This window comes from Chroicocephalus ridibundus, chromosome 2 (assembly GCF_963924245.1).
Source record: "Chroicocephalus ridibundus chromosome 2, bChrRid1.1, whole genome shotgun sequence".
In the NCBI taxonomy this organism is placed as follows: Eukaryota; Metazoa; Chordata; class Aves; order Charadriiformes; family Laridae; genus Chroicocephalus; species Chroicocephalus ridibundus.
In genome coordinates this window covers 134,820,113-134,838,600 of record NC_086285.1, presented here as the reverse complement: position 1 = coordinate 134,838,600, position 18,488 = coordinate 134,820,113, and the positions used below count along the sequence as shown (strand labels likewise).

Below are 18,488 nucleotides of genomic sequence, written 5' to 3'. Positions count from 1 at the left end.
CAAACCACATGCAAAATTACCATTCATTTTAATGTCATTTGCAGGTCACTAAAAAAAGACCCACTGACACACCTGTGATAACAGAAGAAAATTTATATGATTCCTTCCAAAAATTTTCATTTTTCACCTCTGGCCCATCCAGTCTCGGTTCATCTGATCAAATATTAAACCTATAAAATTTAAATCAAGGGGGTAAAACAACAGACTAACAGGCAGATGCTTATTTCATTCATGCAATGGTACATCTTCTAGGGTACAGATGTAAGAACTTAAGGCGGCCCCAATTAATTATAGCTTTGGGATATGATTACAAACATCAGACCAACAGCTTTAGGGATAAACAATTTATCTCTACATAACAGCACAGTAACATATATAGATCAGTAGTGCAATTACCCAGGTCATTACAACAGCAAATCCAGTTATTTGGTAGTACAACTATTCAGGTGGAAATGACAGCAAATCCAGTAATTCACCAATACTCAGCTAGATGTAAACCCGGGCACGCAAGGACTTGCACAACCGTGGTTATCAGGCAGGCCTGCAGGAAGCTGGGCACGGCTGCTTCTTCAGAGGAGCGGCTCTGACCCACGGAAGGGCTGGGGGAATCCCACACTTGCTCATCGGACCCATCCCTCCCATTGCTGAGTCGCGGAAGCACTGTCTGGACTTGCTAACGAGTCATCCCACCCCACCTCTGCTCCTTCGGTCCTGTCCCTGGTGTGCACGGGGCGCAGAAGTATCGTGTAAGGCAATACTGGCCTTACACCTCCGTTGTGTGCACAGGACATGGAAAACACCGTGTAAGCCAATACTGGCCTCACAACGGATAAACCCAATGCTCAGCAGCTCCAGTCCAACCACGACAACTCAGGTACTCCATAAAAATCTGCTCACAGAACAACACACAATTATAAACAGGGGACCTCAATTCCTAGTTTGATTGTATACTAATAGCAGCTGTAGGCACGCTGACTTCCAACAGGTAGTTCCCCACACCTATTTCACTCTTCTTAAATTCTGTTAAAACGTGATGGGGCTTTTCATCTTGTGCCAGCGGAAAGAAAACATGAAAGAGAGACAGAGAGAGTGAAAATAGTGAATTCCTCAAAGGACACGTGCCGTCACCACTATGGTTTCCAATCTTTTTCTTGCCTAAGAAATGCAAGATACGTAGGGCATAAAACTGATGACCTGTTGGAGTGAGTCCAGAGGAGGGCCATGAAGATGATCAGAGGGCTGGAGCACCTCTCCTGCGAAGACAGGCTGAGAGAGTTGGGGTTGTTCAGCCTGGAGAAGAGAAGGCTCCAGGGAGAACCTTAGAGTGGCCTTCCAGTACCTAAAGGGGTCCTACAGGAAAGATGGGGAGGGACTCTTTATCAGGGAGTGTAGTGATAGGACAATGGGCAATGGTTTTAAACCGAAAGAGGGTAGATTTAGGTTAGATATTAGGAAGAAATTATTTCCTGTGTGGTTGGTGAGACGCTGGCACACGTTGCCCAGAGAACTGGGGAAGTGTTCCCTGGGGAAGTGGGGAAGAAGTCCCTGGAAGTGTTCAAGGACAGGTTGGATGGGGTTTTGAGCAACCTGATCTAGTGGAAGGTGTCCCTGCCCGTGGCAGGGGGTTTGGAACTAGATGACCTTTAAGGTCCCTTCCAACCCAAACCATTCTATGATCCTATGAGCTCAAGAAATACTCAAGAGGATCCTGGACTGTGTCTTCTTCAGCGATCCCATCAACTGTAACCTTTTCAGACTTCTCCATTCTCAATGACAGCTTTCCACAAAATCTCACACTGCAGTGAAGGTCTCAGTCCTTAACTTCAGCACGCTGTATAGCCTTATCCAAAGATACGTGAAAGACTGCATAATGTCTGTGCTACAGAAACAACATTCTTGTCTGGTTTTCTACACTTTAAAATTATGGAATTAAATTCCCGGGGCAGAAAGGGACATCAGAAGCTTTCCCATCCTCTTATGGACAAGGCACAAGTCTTGTCTTTTTCTGTATGTATGTGTCCAAAGGTGCGCGCAGTCTTCTACCTACACATATTCAAGCAGAACTAGAAATCCCAAAGCCCTTCACTGGGACAGAAACAAGCCTTCATAGCACGCACTTCCTCTGATGAGAGAGGAGACAACAGGAGCATGTATCGGTTATAGCGCTCAACTCCCTCCTGGAAAGAGCAGAGACACTTTGGCACTGAACTGTGTGAGCGTGGCATAAAAATGTACACAGAGCAGTGTCCTGTGAAACACAAAGCTTGAAAATTTATCCAAGTTAAATGGGTACGTTTAATATGTGCCATATTTTAATTTCATTCAGGTTTAAGTCAAAACTGCTTATAACCGGGATGAATTTGGCATAAATTTCTGAATTTTAACTGTTTCAACTTCTGATGGCTTGTGTTCAAATCTTTCATTTGCAATTAAGTTTCTGCTTTTACTCACTGCTACTAACACAGCCATTGCTATTTCCCCATTTTTCCAAATCATCTGTGTCCAGATAGTATCATTCCCCATGATTAATAAGTGTGATTCATGCTTTTAACAAAATGCCCATTGAAGAGGAAGATTTTCTTTCAGATTTTCTTCCGGTCCTGGTCTATAACTGCAAAAGAACAAAAAAGCTAAGATGCCCTGTGACAACAGCTTTCAATCCCTTCCCCACTATTCTCTCTGCAATTCCTACGCTTCCAGTGTTTCTCCTGTCATTTGCCTTTATATTTTTATCTGATTATCAAATATCTGGCAAAGGAGCGCTTGGCAGGACTTAGAGCCATTCAGCCACCCAAGGGCCATGGGGCTGAAGGCATAAAAAGAGATTCCTTATGAAGTTCCCAGCAGCACTGTCCTTAGAAGGCCTCGACGCCGCTCCTGTTCCCTCCGCCCCGTGTTTCTCCACGCGTGGAACGGCTGGTTTGCCCCTTGGGGAAGGCGGGCTTTGTACGTGGTTTGGGAAAAGGGACAAAGCACAACTCGGCTGTGCTCTACCGCAGCTACTTCAGCCTAAAACTTGCCTTAGAGCTTAGAGAAAGTAAAAAAAAAAAAAAAAAAGAAAAAAAAGTGAAATTAAAAGTGACGGGTACCACTCGGAAGCGCGCTCTCCTTTTCCCTACTTGTTGCCGGCGCTGGCAGGTGCAGCAGCCACCCTTCCGGCAACCCGGGGCGGGCACACGGAGCCCTCCCCCTCGGTGGGGACACCCGCCTGCTCCGGGGGGAGAGGTCCGTCCGTCCGTCCGTCCGTCCGTCCGTCCGTCCGCCCCCGCCACGCCCACGGCCGCGGCCGCAGCCCCCCGCCAGCCCGCGGGGCGCGCACCTGCCCGCCGGCGGCGGGGAGGGGGAGGTGGGTGGGCGGTGGCCCGGGCCGGGGGCGGTGCCGGTGCCGGGCGGGGGGCGGAGGGGCGGGCAGGGAGGAGCGGGGGGCGGGCGCCGTTTGCTGCCGCCGCCGGGCTGCGGCTGGGCTGGGCGCAGGCGGGCGGCCGGCGGAGCGCTCGCAGTCGCGGGGAGCGGTCGGTCGGTCGGTCGGCGGGCGGGAAGGCAAGGGAAAGGAAAGGAAGGCAGGGCAAGAAGGGAAGGCGGGCGGGTAGGCGGCGGCGGCGCCGCGCTCGCCCCGCTGCCCTGGATGACGGGCGGCCGGTTCGACTTCGACGATGGCGGCACCTACTGCGGCGGCTGGGAGGACGGCAAAGCCCACGGGCACGGCATCTGCACCGGGCCCAAGGGGCAGGGCGAGTACGCCGGCTCCTGGTCCCACGGCTTCGAGGTGGCGGGCGGCTACACCTGGCCCAGCGGCAACACCTACCTGGGCTACTGGGCGCAGGGCAAGCGCCACGGGCTGGGCGTGGAGACGAAGGGCAGGTGGATGTACCGCGGCGAGTGGTCCCACGGCTTCAAGGGGCGCTACGGGGTGCGACAGAGCCTCAGCACGCCGGCCCGCTACGAGGGCACCTGGAGCAACGGGCTGCAGGACGGATACGGCGTCGAGACCTACGGGGACGGAGGTGGGCGCCGGCGGGGGGCGCCCCGCGCGCGGCGGGTGGGGTGGGCGCGCCTGCGTGGGCGCGCTCGCCGCGGGCAGGGCCCTTCCCTCAGCCACCGCCCCCCCCCCCCCCTCAAATGTGCCCTCACCCCGGCACCGCCCGTTCGCCCCTCAGCGGGGCCGGGGGCTCCCCGCCTTCCCCCGCCCGGCTTCGGGAGCCCTTCCTGGCTGGGGGGCGCCTTCCTCAGCAGTCGGCCTGGCCGCCCCGGAGGCCCCCACACACGCACACCCCTGCTCTGGCGGTCGGGTAGCGCTACAGGTGCCGGGCCGCCCTTCCCGCCCCGCTCCCTGAGGAGCCACCCGGCCCCGGCCCAGCGGGACGCGGGTTGGGCTCCGGAGCGGGGCGGTGCTGCCGGGCTGGTCGCTTTCTCCTGGCCAGCTGGTAGAAATCCGCATTACGGCTGCCTGCGGACAGCTTCCCTCCTGTCTCTGCCGAGGCGGCCGCTGGGCTCCCCCCGCGCCCCGCTCGCGGTAACGATAAAGCGGGGCCGGCAGCGCTCGCCTCGGAGGGGGAGCGGGCGGGCCAGCTCGCCGCCCCCCATCCGCCCCGCTCCCCTCGCACCGCTTTGCTGGTAAAACAGCGAGAACTTAATAAGCCAGCCCTTGTGTCCTGTTACTTCGCTCGCAGGGGTGGCTTTATTCGCTCCACACGCTCGGCTTGTAAACAGGAGGGTGGAGGTAACGAAGCGGGCGGGCAGCTCGCGTGAAATCAATGGAACTCGGGTCCACCCTCGTGTCATAACTCAATAGATCATTAAAACGCGGCATATTTTTAAGCACACTGCTCTAAAGCACAGGCTGTGTTGCGAAGTGACAAGAGGCCTGCCTCTCGCACGCTTCGTCACGAAAAAAAAAAAAAGAAGGGTTTCTAAGGCTGAACTCCCTCCCGGTATGTGCACGGAGAGGACTGGGCGCTCTGCCCTTGCCTTTGAGGCGGGAGCCGTCAAGAAGTCGAGGTTCACTAAGGTCACAGAGGGCTGGAGCTTCTTTGAGTGGTTGGTTATGGTTATTGCACCGCTGTCATTTCATGTGCTGCACAAAAGAAAAAAACCCCACACCCGGTATTTTTGAATTCATCTTTTGCTGCTGTAATGTCACCCGCATCAGTGGAAGCGCCACCTGCAACTTCTGTGCAACTCTTCAACTTGGCTTCTTCCACCGTAACAGGAAAAATCGGGCGCAGTTTTAGGACTAGCCAATTGTTGGGTTGTTTCTTTTTTACAGAAATGCTGCTTGCCTCAGCTTTGAGCAACGCGCTTAGGTAACACACAAGATACAGAATTTACCAAAATCAGAGGTAATGTTCACACGATGCAACTAAAGGAGAAACCCATGTATCAGATCTCTTGCTTGATTCTTCAGGGAATTTTGGTCAGAGATTTGTGGTCAAACTTTAAGAACCATGTCAGAGAATAGGTATTTTTGTAGTAAGCAGAAGAAGAGACTACAGCTGGAAAGGGGAAAAAAAAAGACCCTCGAAATACAAAATGTAGTGAGTTGGGTAAGATACATTTCCTTCGGAAAACGAAATGTGCTGTGGTTTTTGTACCCTGAACTCTTTTAATCCCCTTATTTATATATATTTGTAGTTCTCTGAAAATTGTTTCCTGGTGTGGAAAGTTCTGATGCTCAAAGTCAGCCAAGATATGTGTTTGGGGATTTAGAAAAAAAACAACAAACCAAAACCACCACCACCACCACCCCCCCCCCCCAAAAAAAAAAAATCAGAATTTTAGTTTCACTTTCACCACAGAATAGACTTTCCAATTGTTATTATATTTGTTTTGGCTAGTAAATTACAAACTTACTAAATTAGAATTTTAATTTCCAGAAAAGTAAATGGCCATTTCAGTAAATCTTCTAGAAGTGATTTTTCTCAAGCTAAAATTCCTTTTATCTTTTTCTTTAGGCTTCTTGTGGAATTTTTAAAATCTCTATAATGTTGATAATTGGAGGTAAATTCTCTAAATATGTAGACATAGACCTCACAGGAAATTCTTTGTCCGAAACAGCAGACGAAGCGTGCGGTTTACACTGTGAGATTTTCAGTCCTGTTGGCTGAAATCTGTTACCATGGCCCCAGTCTTTTACGTGTTGCAGTTCATAGGAGCAGAGTGTGAAGTCCCATTGATTTTAATGAAAGTACTCATGAATGAAGCAAAGCAACGCATCATAGATGTTTGCAAATGTGTTCTTTTTTTTTGTTTTCGTGCTCTGAGAACAATAGCCGTATTTGTACACCAGAAGAATGTCTGAAATGTTTTTAAAAGGAAACCAGATTTACATATATGTCTTTTAACATACTGTGAAATATTTGCAGGAAAGCTCTTCCTTTATTATCACCTGAGAATACCAGCGTAGGGAAATAACTGTTTAGACTATGCCAACTGCCAATTAGTTTTCAAACTCAATAAAATCCAGGCCTCTTTGCTGCTATTTTTTTTTTCTTAGCTCAGTATGTTGTTTTAAAATGCCTTGGTGGTATTAGGAGGTGTAGTTGAGGGAGGGAAAAGGAACATAAGCATTGACAGTGTTCCTCAGTGTTTCTGCACACAACACTTTGCACGACATGAGTAATATATGTCATGCTGTGTTTAAATGCTTAAAATTGTCACTCAGTCAAATCTCTGGGGAAAACACTGGGAATTACAAACCATGATCCTCCATTCATCTCATGTGCTTATGCTGGGCCTTCAAGTGGCCTGTCAGGTTGTTTCCTACAGCCATCTGGACTTTTGTGTCTCCCTTAAACTCCCTAGATTTTGTTGAATCTGGGTGAATCTGCGAGCCTGCCAGAGCATTTCTTATGGAGTGACTGAGGCCTAATTTGAAACTTCAGTATGTGTAATTTAGCAGTTTTACAGTCCTGCCAACAATAGGAATAACAGGCATCTCCCTGTAAGGTAGTGTGTTGTCGTTCCACAGAGATCAGTTGGTAGCAAATGCATCCTAAGCAAAGATCATTAGTACGTATGTTCCTTGATTTCTAAGTAGTCTTCTTTCTAGATGTATGCTTATCTAACATTTGAGTCTGAAAAGCGTGCAAAAATCTTGATGTAACAATGAATTTGTTAAACCACAGAAGATGTAAGTAAAGGGTAAGAGCACGTCACATAGTTAATTAGGTCCTTGGCCTCTCAGCTTTTCCACACAGCGTAGTTTTAAATTTTAGCCACAAGTAGGCAATGACATTTACAGCTGTAAGACATACCGAGGGTTTTCTCGGAGGGGTGTCACAAGGTAACTCTAAGGAGACACGTTAGGAAATTATACCTTACAGCAACTTGCCAACACAAACAAAAAAAATGTACTTTCTAATAGTTCTCAGGCTCAAAATGCAAACACCTTTTCAAGGGAGCCAATTAAACACCAGATGAATGTTCAGTAGAAGTCATGGTTGAATGTTTCTTCAGTTACAAAGGATACCAAGCCTAGCTTTTCGAAAATTAATGCTGAACGATGTTATTGTTTTATGGTTAAATACAGTTTTAAATTAGCTTGGAAATTACATTGTTAATTAAAATTTTAACAGTTGACCCTTACTGGTACTGCTTTGAACAGTCAATTATAGTATAAGGTGAAATGGGTAAAGGCATGTTGATATATCATTCATATTTATATCTATAGAGAGAGATACATAAATATTGCATTTATTTGTATCTTCATATATGGAAAAAGCTGTTTTATCATGTCTTCTGTCATATGCTGTGGTATTTAATTATATTGCAATCCAAATTTACAATTTCTTTTGTTGGAAGAAGGTGATACAGTTAGTGTCTGATATCATCAGTCGAATTACTGTACAAGTCTCTTGTACCTGCGTTCTGGACACTGCCCTCCATATGCCATTAAAATATTTTTCCTTTAAAATGTAAGTTGAAAAATCAAGGAAAATGAGACAGCTTTCTAGAACTAGTATCAGAAGCCTTTCCCTTGATGGATTTGTAACGATAGAAGAGATAGTTGTTACCTACAGGACTGCACGAAATTCTGACAATATCTTTGTTACTTTCTAAGGACCAATTCAATATGAGTCTTCCGTTTTCTCGTTGACTGTTTTCTTTTTAGAAGAAGCTGGCATTGATTTTGTTTCCCCAGTGGAAAGAAAAATCGGGCAAGTAAATAGCAGCACATCAGTTTTCCTTGTTTTAATGCCCTTATGGGCTACAGCGACCACTTCCACTTCTTTCTACAAAGTAGTGAAAAGTAAAGTCCTAAATGAATTAAGCATTATTGAGCTTTACATGTTTATTAATTAAAAGAAAATATTAGTAAGGAAAAATGCTGACCTTTTGTACTTTTATAAAATTCCATACTGAAATTAGTTGATTCTGCTTTGAGCCTGACACTCTATTAGCAACATGGAGAGCCATAATTATGAGTTGCTGCTCTAATGTAATACTGTGGTATAAACAAAATTAGAATTAGATTTATTATTTTTAAATGAAATTAACTAGTTCAAAATGTTAGACAGATTGTTGTATGTAGCAGTTAAGTATATGTAGCCAGATTCTTAGCTCCAGCGTATCATTATGATACTAGGGGGATCCCAGATATAATTACGGACAAAATGTAGTCATTTATGCTCATAAAATATTAATATATTTCTGGGAAATGTCTGTTTAATAAAAAAATTACAACGTGGCAGTATTTTTGCAGTATTTACAGAATATGTCATACCAGTGTTTTGTGCTCCTGTTTCTATTTGTTCTTCTCCATATGCTGAGTTTTTTTAAAATAATCATGTTTCTAGATTCAGCGCCCTTACAACCAGTGCAGCGGTAGGTATCCAGGATACAGAGAATGAGAAAGAAACTAAGAAAGTTGTTTGTTTGTGTCAGCAGCCATCTGTTAAAACAAAAACCTTCCACTTGGTAGAATTTTCTACCAACACAAAATAGTTATGTCATGGAACCTATCTAGAATTATATAATAAAGCGCACTTGGCAAATTTAATTGCATGTTAACGTTGAAATATAACCTAGCAGAGAGGTAATACAGTAAAGCAGTAATTGATAGATAATTGACATGTGCACGACCAAAATAGTATGCTTGTACAAAGGAGATCGAATCTCAGACCAAGTGAAGCTTTGAGCTACATCTGCAACTGCATGTCTTTCACAAATATTCTCACAAAAATTTAGTCAATCACTGAATTTGACATTTGATATTTAGTTCTCTGAAGAATGTCTTTTAATAGGTGCTCCAGTTAAAGCAGATCAAAATCAGATATTTTAAAGATTGCTTATTCATCCTTCTGTAAGAATATTCAGACTCAAAATAGCTTTTTTTTAAAAAAAAAAAAAAGCAGTACTAGGTGGGCGAGAGACTTCAATTTGAGGAGCTTAAAGCAGCTAAATGGGAATTAGAGTGAAATGATCTTAGAAAGCAAATTATGTTGTATTTGCCAGTTGTGGGGTTCCTGGCACCTTCCTTTGGAACATCTGGTACAAATGGCTTTCAGAGATGAGACACTGGAGTATATATCTCACCAAAGTGAAAATGCTGTTTGAGAATACAAGAAAAAAATTGTTTGCAGCAGTAATCTGATAATGCTGGGTTTTGTCTCAGATGCCACTTTCCATGCTTTCCATGTACTCTGTTACATGGATATCCATGACTTCTCATATCAAATGCCATGTTGCTCTTTCTTATATTGCTGGTTTTTTTAAAATTACAAAAACAGTTATGATTGCGACAATGAAATGTATTTATGATGGAATGGTGTGCAATATTCTGGTTTTTACTGCCTTCTCTGTCTTAAATACTGCAGAACAAATGAAAGGCAAAAAATGTGCTAAACAACTCATGTTTCTGATCTTGCTGTCACAGTGTAATGCAGGATGTAGTGCCGTGTTTACAATACTGGGGATACCAAAAAATGTTGATATCAAGAGTTCATAAAGAGTAAGATATAATGAGGTTTTGTTCTTCTATTCAAATACATGGAAAAACTTTTAAAATATTTAATTTTACAGTAGAGGTTTCTAACACTGTATCCAAAGCCCCATCTGAAGACATGACAATTTAGTGGGTTGTCAAATATGTCCTGACAAGGAGAGGTCTGTAGTCACCTTAAACCTGGGATAACAGGACATTTACTTCTTTCTCTGAGCAGCTGGAGGCAAGAGCCATGAGCATCCTGTTCCCTCCCTTCCCTCCATCCCTATCTCCCTCCCAAGCTGACGCCATGTAGTCTGGCTCTGCTTCTGCCAACCACCTCCCCATCTGACCACCTTAAAAAAAAATGTTGAGGGAGTCCTGCTTTAGAAACTTCTGAGATTTTTTTTCCATGGACAGATCCATTAAAAAAAAAATGTTTATGATTATAGCTACTGTGTCTTAGTTGCCAAAATAAATTACTTCAGCTGGGGAAGTGAAGGCTTTGTTAAGAGGAAAAATAATTTATGAGAAAAACAAATAACAAAAGTAGCTTATCTACTGTGTCATGTGCTGTGATTTTTCTGCATTTCTCCTTACGCTAAAAGCAGAGCTGACAGCATAGTATTGCCTGTAGCATACTGGATATAGAGTGCTAGGTCTTCTACAGCTTCCTAAATTTAATTTATCCTTATTACTTTAAAAGGTACATACCAGGGGCAATGGACAGGAGGGATGCGACATGGATATGGTGTACGTCAGAGTGTACCGTATGGCATGGCAACTGTGATCCGTTCACCCCTCCGAACATCTCTAGCTTCACTTCGAAGTGAGCAGAGCAACGGCACTGTTCTGCATGATGTCACTTCAGACAGTCCGGCTGGAACAAGAGGAGGTTTTGTGCTCAATTTTCACAGTGATCCAGAAGCGATGGGCATTAAGAAAAAAGGAGGCTTATTCAGAAGAGGATCCCTTCTTGGTAGTATAAAACTTAGAAAATCTGAATCTAGGTCATCGATATCTAGCAAACGGAGCTCTGTCAGGAGTGATGCTGCTATGAGCAGAATTAGTTCTAGTGATGCCAACTCTACAATTAGTTTTGGAGACGGTGACTGTGATTATTCCCCCATGGAAGACCATGTTGATGCCACCACTACAGAAACCTATATGGGTGAATGGAAGAATGATAAGCGCAGTGGTTTTGGTATTAGTGAGCGTTCAAATGGTATGAAATATGAAGGAGAATGGCTAAATAACAGGAGGCATGGATATGGATGTACCATGTTTCCAGATGGCACCAAAGAAGAGGGAAAATACAAAAATAACGTTTTGGTCCGTGGAATAAGAAAGCAACTTATACCAATACGAAACACAAAAACTAGAGAAAAGGTGGATAGAGCAATAGAGGGTGCACAGCGAGCAGCTGCCATGGCGAGAACCAAAGTGGAAATTGCGACTTCAAGGTATGTTATCGCAAAATATATTTGTTCGTCACAGAATTTTCAGAAACAAAAGATGTGATACAATATGTGAGCTCTTATTGTTGACAAAAGACTAAAAAGTGAAGGGTGTAAATGTTGTCTTCAGTGAGTACTTGCTCACCTTTCAGTTTCACGTGCATAACTCCATTGACTTTAGTGGCATTATACATATGAAACTTAGAACTTCAACTAATTTGTGTAAAGATGTTCCTATATCTTCCATAATATACTGTGAAAATAAATCTCTCATACTTTTCTGCTTTCACGCAAGAGCTGCTGCATTATGCCTTTAAACCTGTTTGGAAAATAAAATTGTTGAGGAAACATAGAGAATGATTTGGGGGATGTGAGATGCAGATTGAATATCTTCCCGTAATAAGCATAACTGGGGCATGCTTGTGTTGATGATTTTTGGGGTAGCATCTGAGACTCACTGAAGTTGCCCATTTGACATTGAGCATTTTAAGATGCATCTGTTTATCTGAGAGACTGTGGCATGAACAGTGTAGGAATAACGGCTGAGGCTCTTGTGCTTAGAGGCTGTTGATTCGGTTGCCAGGACAGTATCTGCCGAAAAAGTACTGTATGAGGCCTCTTTCGTTTTGGAGCATGCTTCTGCAGTCTGAATTTGTCTGGATCTTAACGACCACCACTTCAAATAGTGGTGGTTGTCCTCTCCCCACCCCCCTGTCAAGTGTTTGAGATGAGAGAAGTGTACGGGTATTAGTAGAGGGTAAAAAATGTAACTTTCTCCTTGAACTCCTAACCAACAACCAAGAAAATTTATCTGAAATGGAATCATTGCAAATTAAATCATTATAGACAGTTTTAATAGGTTTTACTATTAAGTCTGAGAGCTCTTTAAAAAGCTATTTAATTTTTAATGCCTTCCAATAAGTTTCTGTGGCAGTTTCTCTGTTGTTGGTTTTAGTTTGTTTCCTCAGGCAGGCTTTTCTTGAAATATGCTGTGGACCAAAAAAAGAGCCCAGAAATGTGCATGAAAGAAAATCTTTATGCTATTTTAGAAAGAAGATGTCACATTACACTTAGAGCTGAACAGCTGATTCCTGATTTAGTGTGGTCAGTATTGTGCGCTCAGTTACTAGGCTTTTTGTGACAGTCATAAAGAATATAGGAAAAACAAAAAACTGCATAAGTGGGAAAGCTTGAATATATTGATGGCTTATAGCGAAAAGTAGTTGAGACACAAACATGAAGAATTTAGTGTAATGTTAAAAAACCTTTCTGACCACTGGTCACCTTAGTAACTAACTAGAGGGTAGCATATACTCAATTACTTCTATAAATAAGCGTAAGGCATTATACGACAGCATACCATATTAGCAAAGCAGATCAGTAATAGCTAACTTTAAGAAATTACTGGATCCTGTTCTTGTTCTGTCAGTACACAATAAGCCCTAGTTCTGAAAAAAATGAGGTGATGGGATGTGGGGATAGGGGGAGTCACCACTTTGAGTCCATGTAAAGCTATTAAAAAGCTGTAGTCTGAGACCATTAGGTTGCAAGGCACAATGTATGCGTTTCCTCTTTAAGAAGGGATATGTCCCTGAATTGTTTTGTTTGCTGTTCCTCCCTTCAGTTTTAGGTGAAGGACAGAGTTCAAATTGCTTCTTTTGGAAGAATCCATAAAAACAATGTTTATTTCTTGAAAAGGTGTTTTTGAAAGTGCAACAACAGAAGGCATCAGTTGTAGTGCAGCTGTGACCGTGGGCTGTTCCTTCGGTGTTTCAGCTGAGAATCTCTCTGGAACAGCCTCATGGCTACCAGTGTGGATAGCAAGATTGCAGATTCAGGTTTCCTCTCTTTAGTAGCCTTTGTGCTAACTGTATTGCCACTGAGTCTAAGGCAAAGAGACCTCACGTCTTGTCAGGCAACATCAGGCATAAAGATTACATTAACTTCACTTATGAGTGCTTGTTGGACTCGCCTAGTAAGGATGATACAACCCTTCCCATCTCTCAAGTTTTCAGAACGGCCGTTAGTGTCAACCAGTAGGAGCAAGGCCATGGCATTATGTGAACGAAGGGACTGTCATACTGGCAGAGTCAGTAGCCCTGACTGTCTTAAGAACCAGATTATCTGAGCATAGAAGAGTATTGAGGAAGAAACTTCTGCTAAAGTTGCTAAATTCTAGGCTGACCACATTGGTATGGTTTCAGGGTGAAAGAACTTGCCTTTGTTCCAGTGAAACTGGAGGACCAATATTGTTTTGTGACTACTTTTTTACCCAACTGATACATTAATAATATATTAATCCTTCAGACAGTAGCATTCCTGCAGTGTCTTAGATGAATGTGAGGATGGTGGTCTTGTCTGTTTCCTAATGATTACTACTGCGCAAAAAAGTCCAGGAGGGTTGCCTTTCTTCATTTTTGTAATGTGTAATACAAAGGTAGTTCTGCTCACGTGGCACAACCTCACAGCACACTGCCCTGGAAAACCTTCTGTGTTTCAGACCTGGCAGATGTCACCAGCAATGCCCGCTTACTGTAGATTTCCATTTCACTAGTGGAAGAACTCTCTAGACAGACCTTTTCTCACCCCCAAAACCACTGAATGTCCAGGTTTCCATTTCAAAGAGCTAGAAACCCTGACTCCGAGCCTCATACCTTCGTTTTCAATGCAGTTTTGAGTTGTATGCTCTTCTTCCTGTATTGTTTATTCCCAAAACGTTTGCTCAGCCGAATGAGACCAGACCATGCTCCTTCTTCATAGCTCCCTGCTGGTCATGACAGATTTGGCTGGTAGTTTGACCTGTGACAGATGTCCACGCAGTCGTCAACAAGACCAACCACTGTTTTGCTTGATATTCCTGATGTCTTTTTGTGTCTAAAAGGCCTCCTTAATAATCTGTGTAGTCTTCCTTTATCTAAAATGGCAGTCTGGTGTACAAAGAAAAATCTAAAAGTTGGGGTAAATGGTGCTTCTCTGAACTTGAATTTACATTGTCTCTCCTGACTCAGCCTTTGGGTTTTTGAAGCATTTGTACTGAGGTGTGTTAGATATACTAGCAGCATTTCTCAAAAGATAACAGATCACAAAACCGTGTGATGCATAGAAAGCTGCTGTATCAGGGAAATAGTTACCAGCCTCTGCTACACGGATTTGTATCCAAAACAGATTATAAATTAGCAATGAATAAAAATGCTTTTAAAATGATAGCACAGCTTAACAGTCTTGATTGTGTATTATAGTTATACTAGCTATATTTAAGACAAAATATTAAGGTGTAAATCTAAAAAAATCCCAGAATTTGAGGAATTTCAGAAGTATGTTCAATATTTTCTCCTTTTAAAATATCAAAAGGCTTTTTTTTTTTTTTTAAAGTCATTATTATAGGCAGTAATTAGTTCAAATTCACCTTTAACCCATTTGTGCTAAAAGCAGTCAGGTTTATTCCATGTGCCTTTTTTGGGCCTTGGTGTCTAAAAGGAAAAGCTGCCTTCCAGAAATTTTTAATAAATTCTTTTCTATGTTATTTCAAGCACATATGAAGTGCTTCAAACGCTGGAAGGTGTACATTTGGAAGAGCCCTTTGGAAGATGTTAAAAAGCCCCAGATGTCCACTCAGCCAAGAGTCAAACAGAAACTTGTTTTGAGGATGTCAAATAATTCTCGCTGTGGGGATTTTGAACTTTCCACTGCTGTCAGGTGTCTGATTCGAAGGAGATATCCCTCTGCAGTTCGATATGAACTGGAATTATAGTAGATCACTTCTTTCCTAGTAAGAAAATAACTTAAGTTGTCATTAGAGGAGCTATTTAGTGTATTATATTAGCTTTGCCTTCATTAATGCTTAAGATAGTATACACATTTTTGGAATTAACGTTCAGAGTTTGAACATAAACCTACCTTCTAATACTCAGTATCACTGGCTGTTTTAAAATGTATCAGTCCTGTAAGTAAACACAAATGATGTTTGTTCACATACAACTCTTTATCTACCAGATTCTTTCTAGAAAAGTCAATATTATGGGTTCAGAATTGAACTCTCAGAGCCAGGTGCTCTTTGGTTGTTTGGGTTTTTTCTCTCTTCAGATTTTTTCTAGCTAATGCTCAACTAGAAATTCTTCTTTATGTGTTGACTCTCCCAGGAAAAAACTTTTCAGGGACACAGAGGGACAAGATAAAAGTACAGTAAGAGTAAGAAATATCAATCAGAAGATAGTGTGTGGAGGTAAAGGGAGAAAGAAATCAAAAGAAAAAATGTTTCCTTGTTGATATTTTCCTTACACTCCGTTGATCTTTCAGGTCATGAAACAGGCAGGTTAAAGAATTGCATCTCCTTTTTTAGTCTCTTTTCCACAGAATCTAAATACTTTTAATTATTCCGAAGTTGTGACTGAGTTTTAGGTAAGATGCACTGTCATAATATGCTGTGAGAACTTTTGACCACCTTAAAAGCGATACTGTAATGGGTTTTCATTACATGAGTACCTGAGGTTTGGTGAAGGATAATAGTGCCTTTGTGTGAGGCACTGCATAAACAAATTACCCCGTCTAGAGACCTTGCCGCCCAGGGGAAGGGCAGTGCCCAACAAACAGAAAGAAACTGGCAAAAGGACCCCAGATCAAGATAACAGTAAAACTAATAACTTGCAAGTAATAACATAGAGCTGTTCCTCCTTGTTAATTAGCTGCCTGTTCAGCTAGCAGTGACTAGTGAGGCTCTAGTCAGGAAGACCTTTTAAGGGGGTTTAACTGGTGTCTTTTCTGCAGCGATTTCTTTTTCAGCATAGCTTTTTTAGACAGCTCAATTTTATTTTTAACGTGTTTGTGTCCGAGTCCACAGATGCTATGGCTTCGTTTCAGCCTTTATTTTTTTTTAATAGCAACTGCTAAAACTCTGGTTAGGATCCTGTGTTGTGAGCAGCCCACTTTGTTCTGTGTGGCTGCGAAAGAGCCTCCAGCTGGTGGAGGGGCCGCAGGAGGATGGACTGGGTAGCGGAGACCCAGTAGAACAATTTGGATTTTCTTTGTGAGTGTGCCTGCTGCTACAGCCTGGGATTTCCTGGATCCCTGCTCTCCCTTGCTGTCACAGTGGCCTCCTGGAGCCAGTCGCTGGCTTGTGTAGTGTTCAACGCTGAGGATGGTGTAGAGGGCTCTGATTTACCCTGCGGCCTGGGCACTTTGTGTTGACATCAAGTCACTGGGCAACACCTTCTGAATGGCGTGGCTCAGTTGTCCACCCCAGAGCACTAGTGTTCACAGTACAGCAGTTCTATAAGAAACCAGTGCTTATATTTTTCATAACTTTAATTCAGAGTAAGTTTCAGTATGCTGTGCTGCCTGTGGTGGATTTATGTGAAGTGTGTGGAACCATCAGCGCTGAAGGTTTTAGTAGCCAACTCCTTTGTTGCCTTCATTGCCTTGTGTGACCAGTGCTCTTGGCTTGACCTGAACAAACTGTGATTTCTAGGCAGAGCTGGAATTATATGCATGTGGGAGTATAGTTTGTGTCCACACTAGATGGCAGCTGCCAATCATTCCAAATGGCGCTGAATTATGTGCAGCACACACAGCTTTCCATGCTGGATTTAGCTGACTCTACCAATCTCACTTTACTCAAGAAACTAAACTGGACACTCGCAAGACTAGTGCCTCACACATCTTTGAGATGCTTTACTTATTATAGCTGAAATATGAACATTGTGTTTAGGAATAGGATCCAACAAATACCAAAGGTATTTATATAAGACTGCTCGCTTTAGTACAAAGGGCTGCCTTAGGTTCAAAACAAAATCAGTTTTAAGCATTTTACTGGGTAGCCTATTTGAAGACAACAAATAAAGTGCTGTGCTAAAACTTAAAAATAAGTCTTCAGCTGCTGTGAATAGTAATTTTAATGTTAATTCTGCATTCTTTAGAGGAAACCATATGTTCCTTGAATCCTGTGGGAGTTGTACCACTAACTTCAGTGGGGCACATTTTCACTCAGATTTCACAAACAACTCGTCGGTAGAAGAATATAGTCTTGGACTGTTCCTCTGTTATTTGCTGGGGAATGAATAATACATCTGTTTGAAATACACAAATTGTATAAACATCACTAGACAGATTTGATTTCTTTTCTTAGTATTTAATGCAGCAAGATTACATGGCTGAAAATATGCAAAATTGCTCCTGTACTATCCCTCAGCTGGAAATTTAAGAAAGCCACAAGTATTTAACTTTTTGATCAAATTACCTATATCAAATACACCTACCTACAGCTGTATGTCTGAATAGGGTTATATGTTTTTTTTAAAAGGCAGTTCTGGAGTATAGCCAATCTTCGTGTTTGTATTAGACATAGAATTGTTACCCCAGAGTTGGTTTTCTAACCTGTTTAAAATCAGGAGATTGCTAATGTAAGATTGAAAATATTCTCTCCTTTCAAAACGTAAATGAACCAATACTTCACCACTGCTTTTAAAATAACCGTGTAAGAAAGCCTTTTTTTAATATACAAATCTTCTTGAAATATTTCTTTGTTAACATGAGTAAGGATTTCTTGCCCAGTTTCCAGAATGCTTAATTTAGGAGCCGAAAGAATGTTTACAGTGGCAGCCCAGCAGATGTATATGAATGTTTGGTTTTGGTTTTTTTTAATGATACTGAGATACACAAGCAAAAGACTAATTATTTTTTTTTTATCAAAGAAGATGAGCTGTTATGCAGATTAGTTATGCCTTAGGTTTTACACGGCATCTCAGTTTTGATCTGTATTACAACAGTTTTTCAAAAGATAAGCCGCAAACATCGTCTGTCTCTACTGACTTTCAGCAGAGTTTCTGTGGTGGAAATAAATCACCATTTAAAAACAAAATCTGGATTGTTTGTACTGGTTAGTCATATGTGAACTACAGTGTAAAGCCATTAGACTTACATTATTGATAGCTATAAAACTATTTTCAAAATCAAAAAGATATTTTATATTTCTACTGTATTTAGTACAACTACATACATATGACTAGTAGTACTAGTCAGAGCTTGAGTGATTTACTTGATGTTTTGCTCAAAGACTAAGCCAATAGACTAAGCCAAACCTTCCCAGCTTCTTTCTTCAAAGAAATAAGAAAACA

The 18,488-nt window shown here is 42.5% G+C and overlaps 1 protein-coding gene across 3 annotated transcripts in view; it reads left to right on the top strand.

Moving 5' to 3' along the window:
- The first annotated feature begins 3,454 nt into the window (after positions 1–3,454).
- JPH1 (junctophilin 1) overlaps positions 3,455–18,488 on the top strand; it is an 83,739-nt gene continuing 68,705 nt past the window's right edge. For all 3 annotated transcript variants that reach the window (XM_063327066.1, XM_063327069.1, XM_063327068.1), the window contains exons 1-2: positions 3,455–4,004; positions 10,629–11,385. In XM_063327066.1, the coding sequence (XP_063183136.1) occupies positions 3,626–4,004; positions 10,629–11,385 (1,136 nt within the window). In that variant the 5' untranslated portion in view covers positions 3,455–3,625. The remainder of the gene's footprint in view (positions 4,005–10,628; positions 11,386–18,488) is intronic.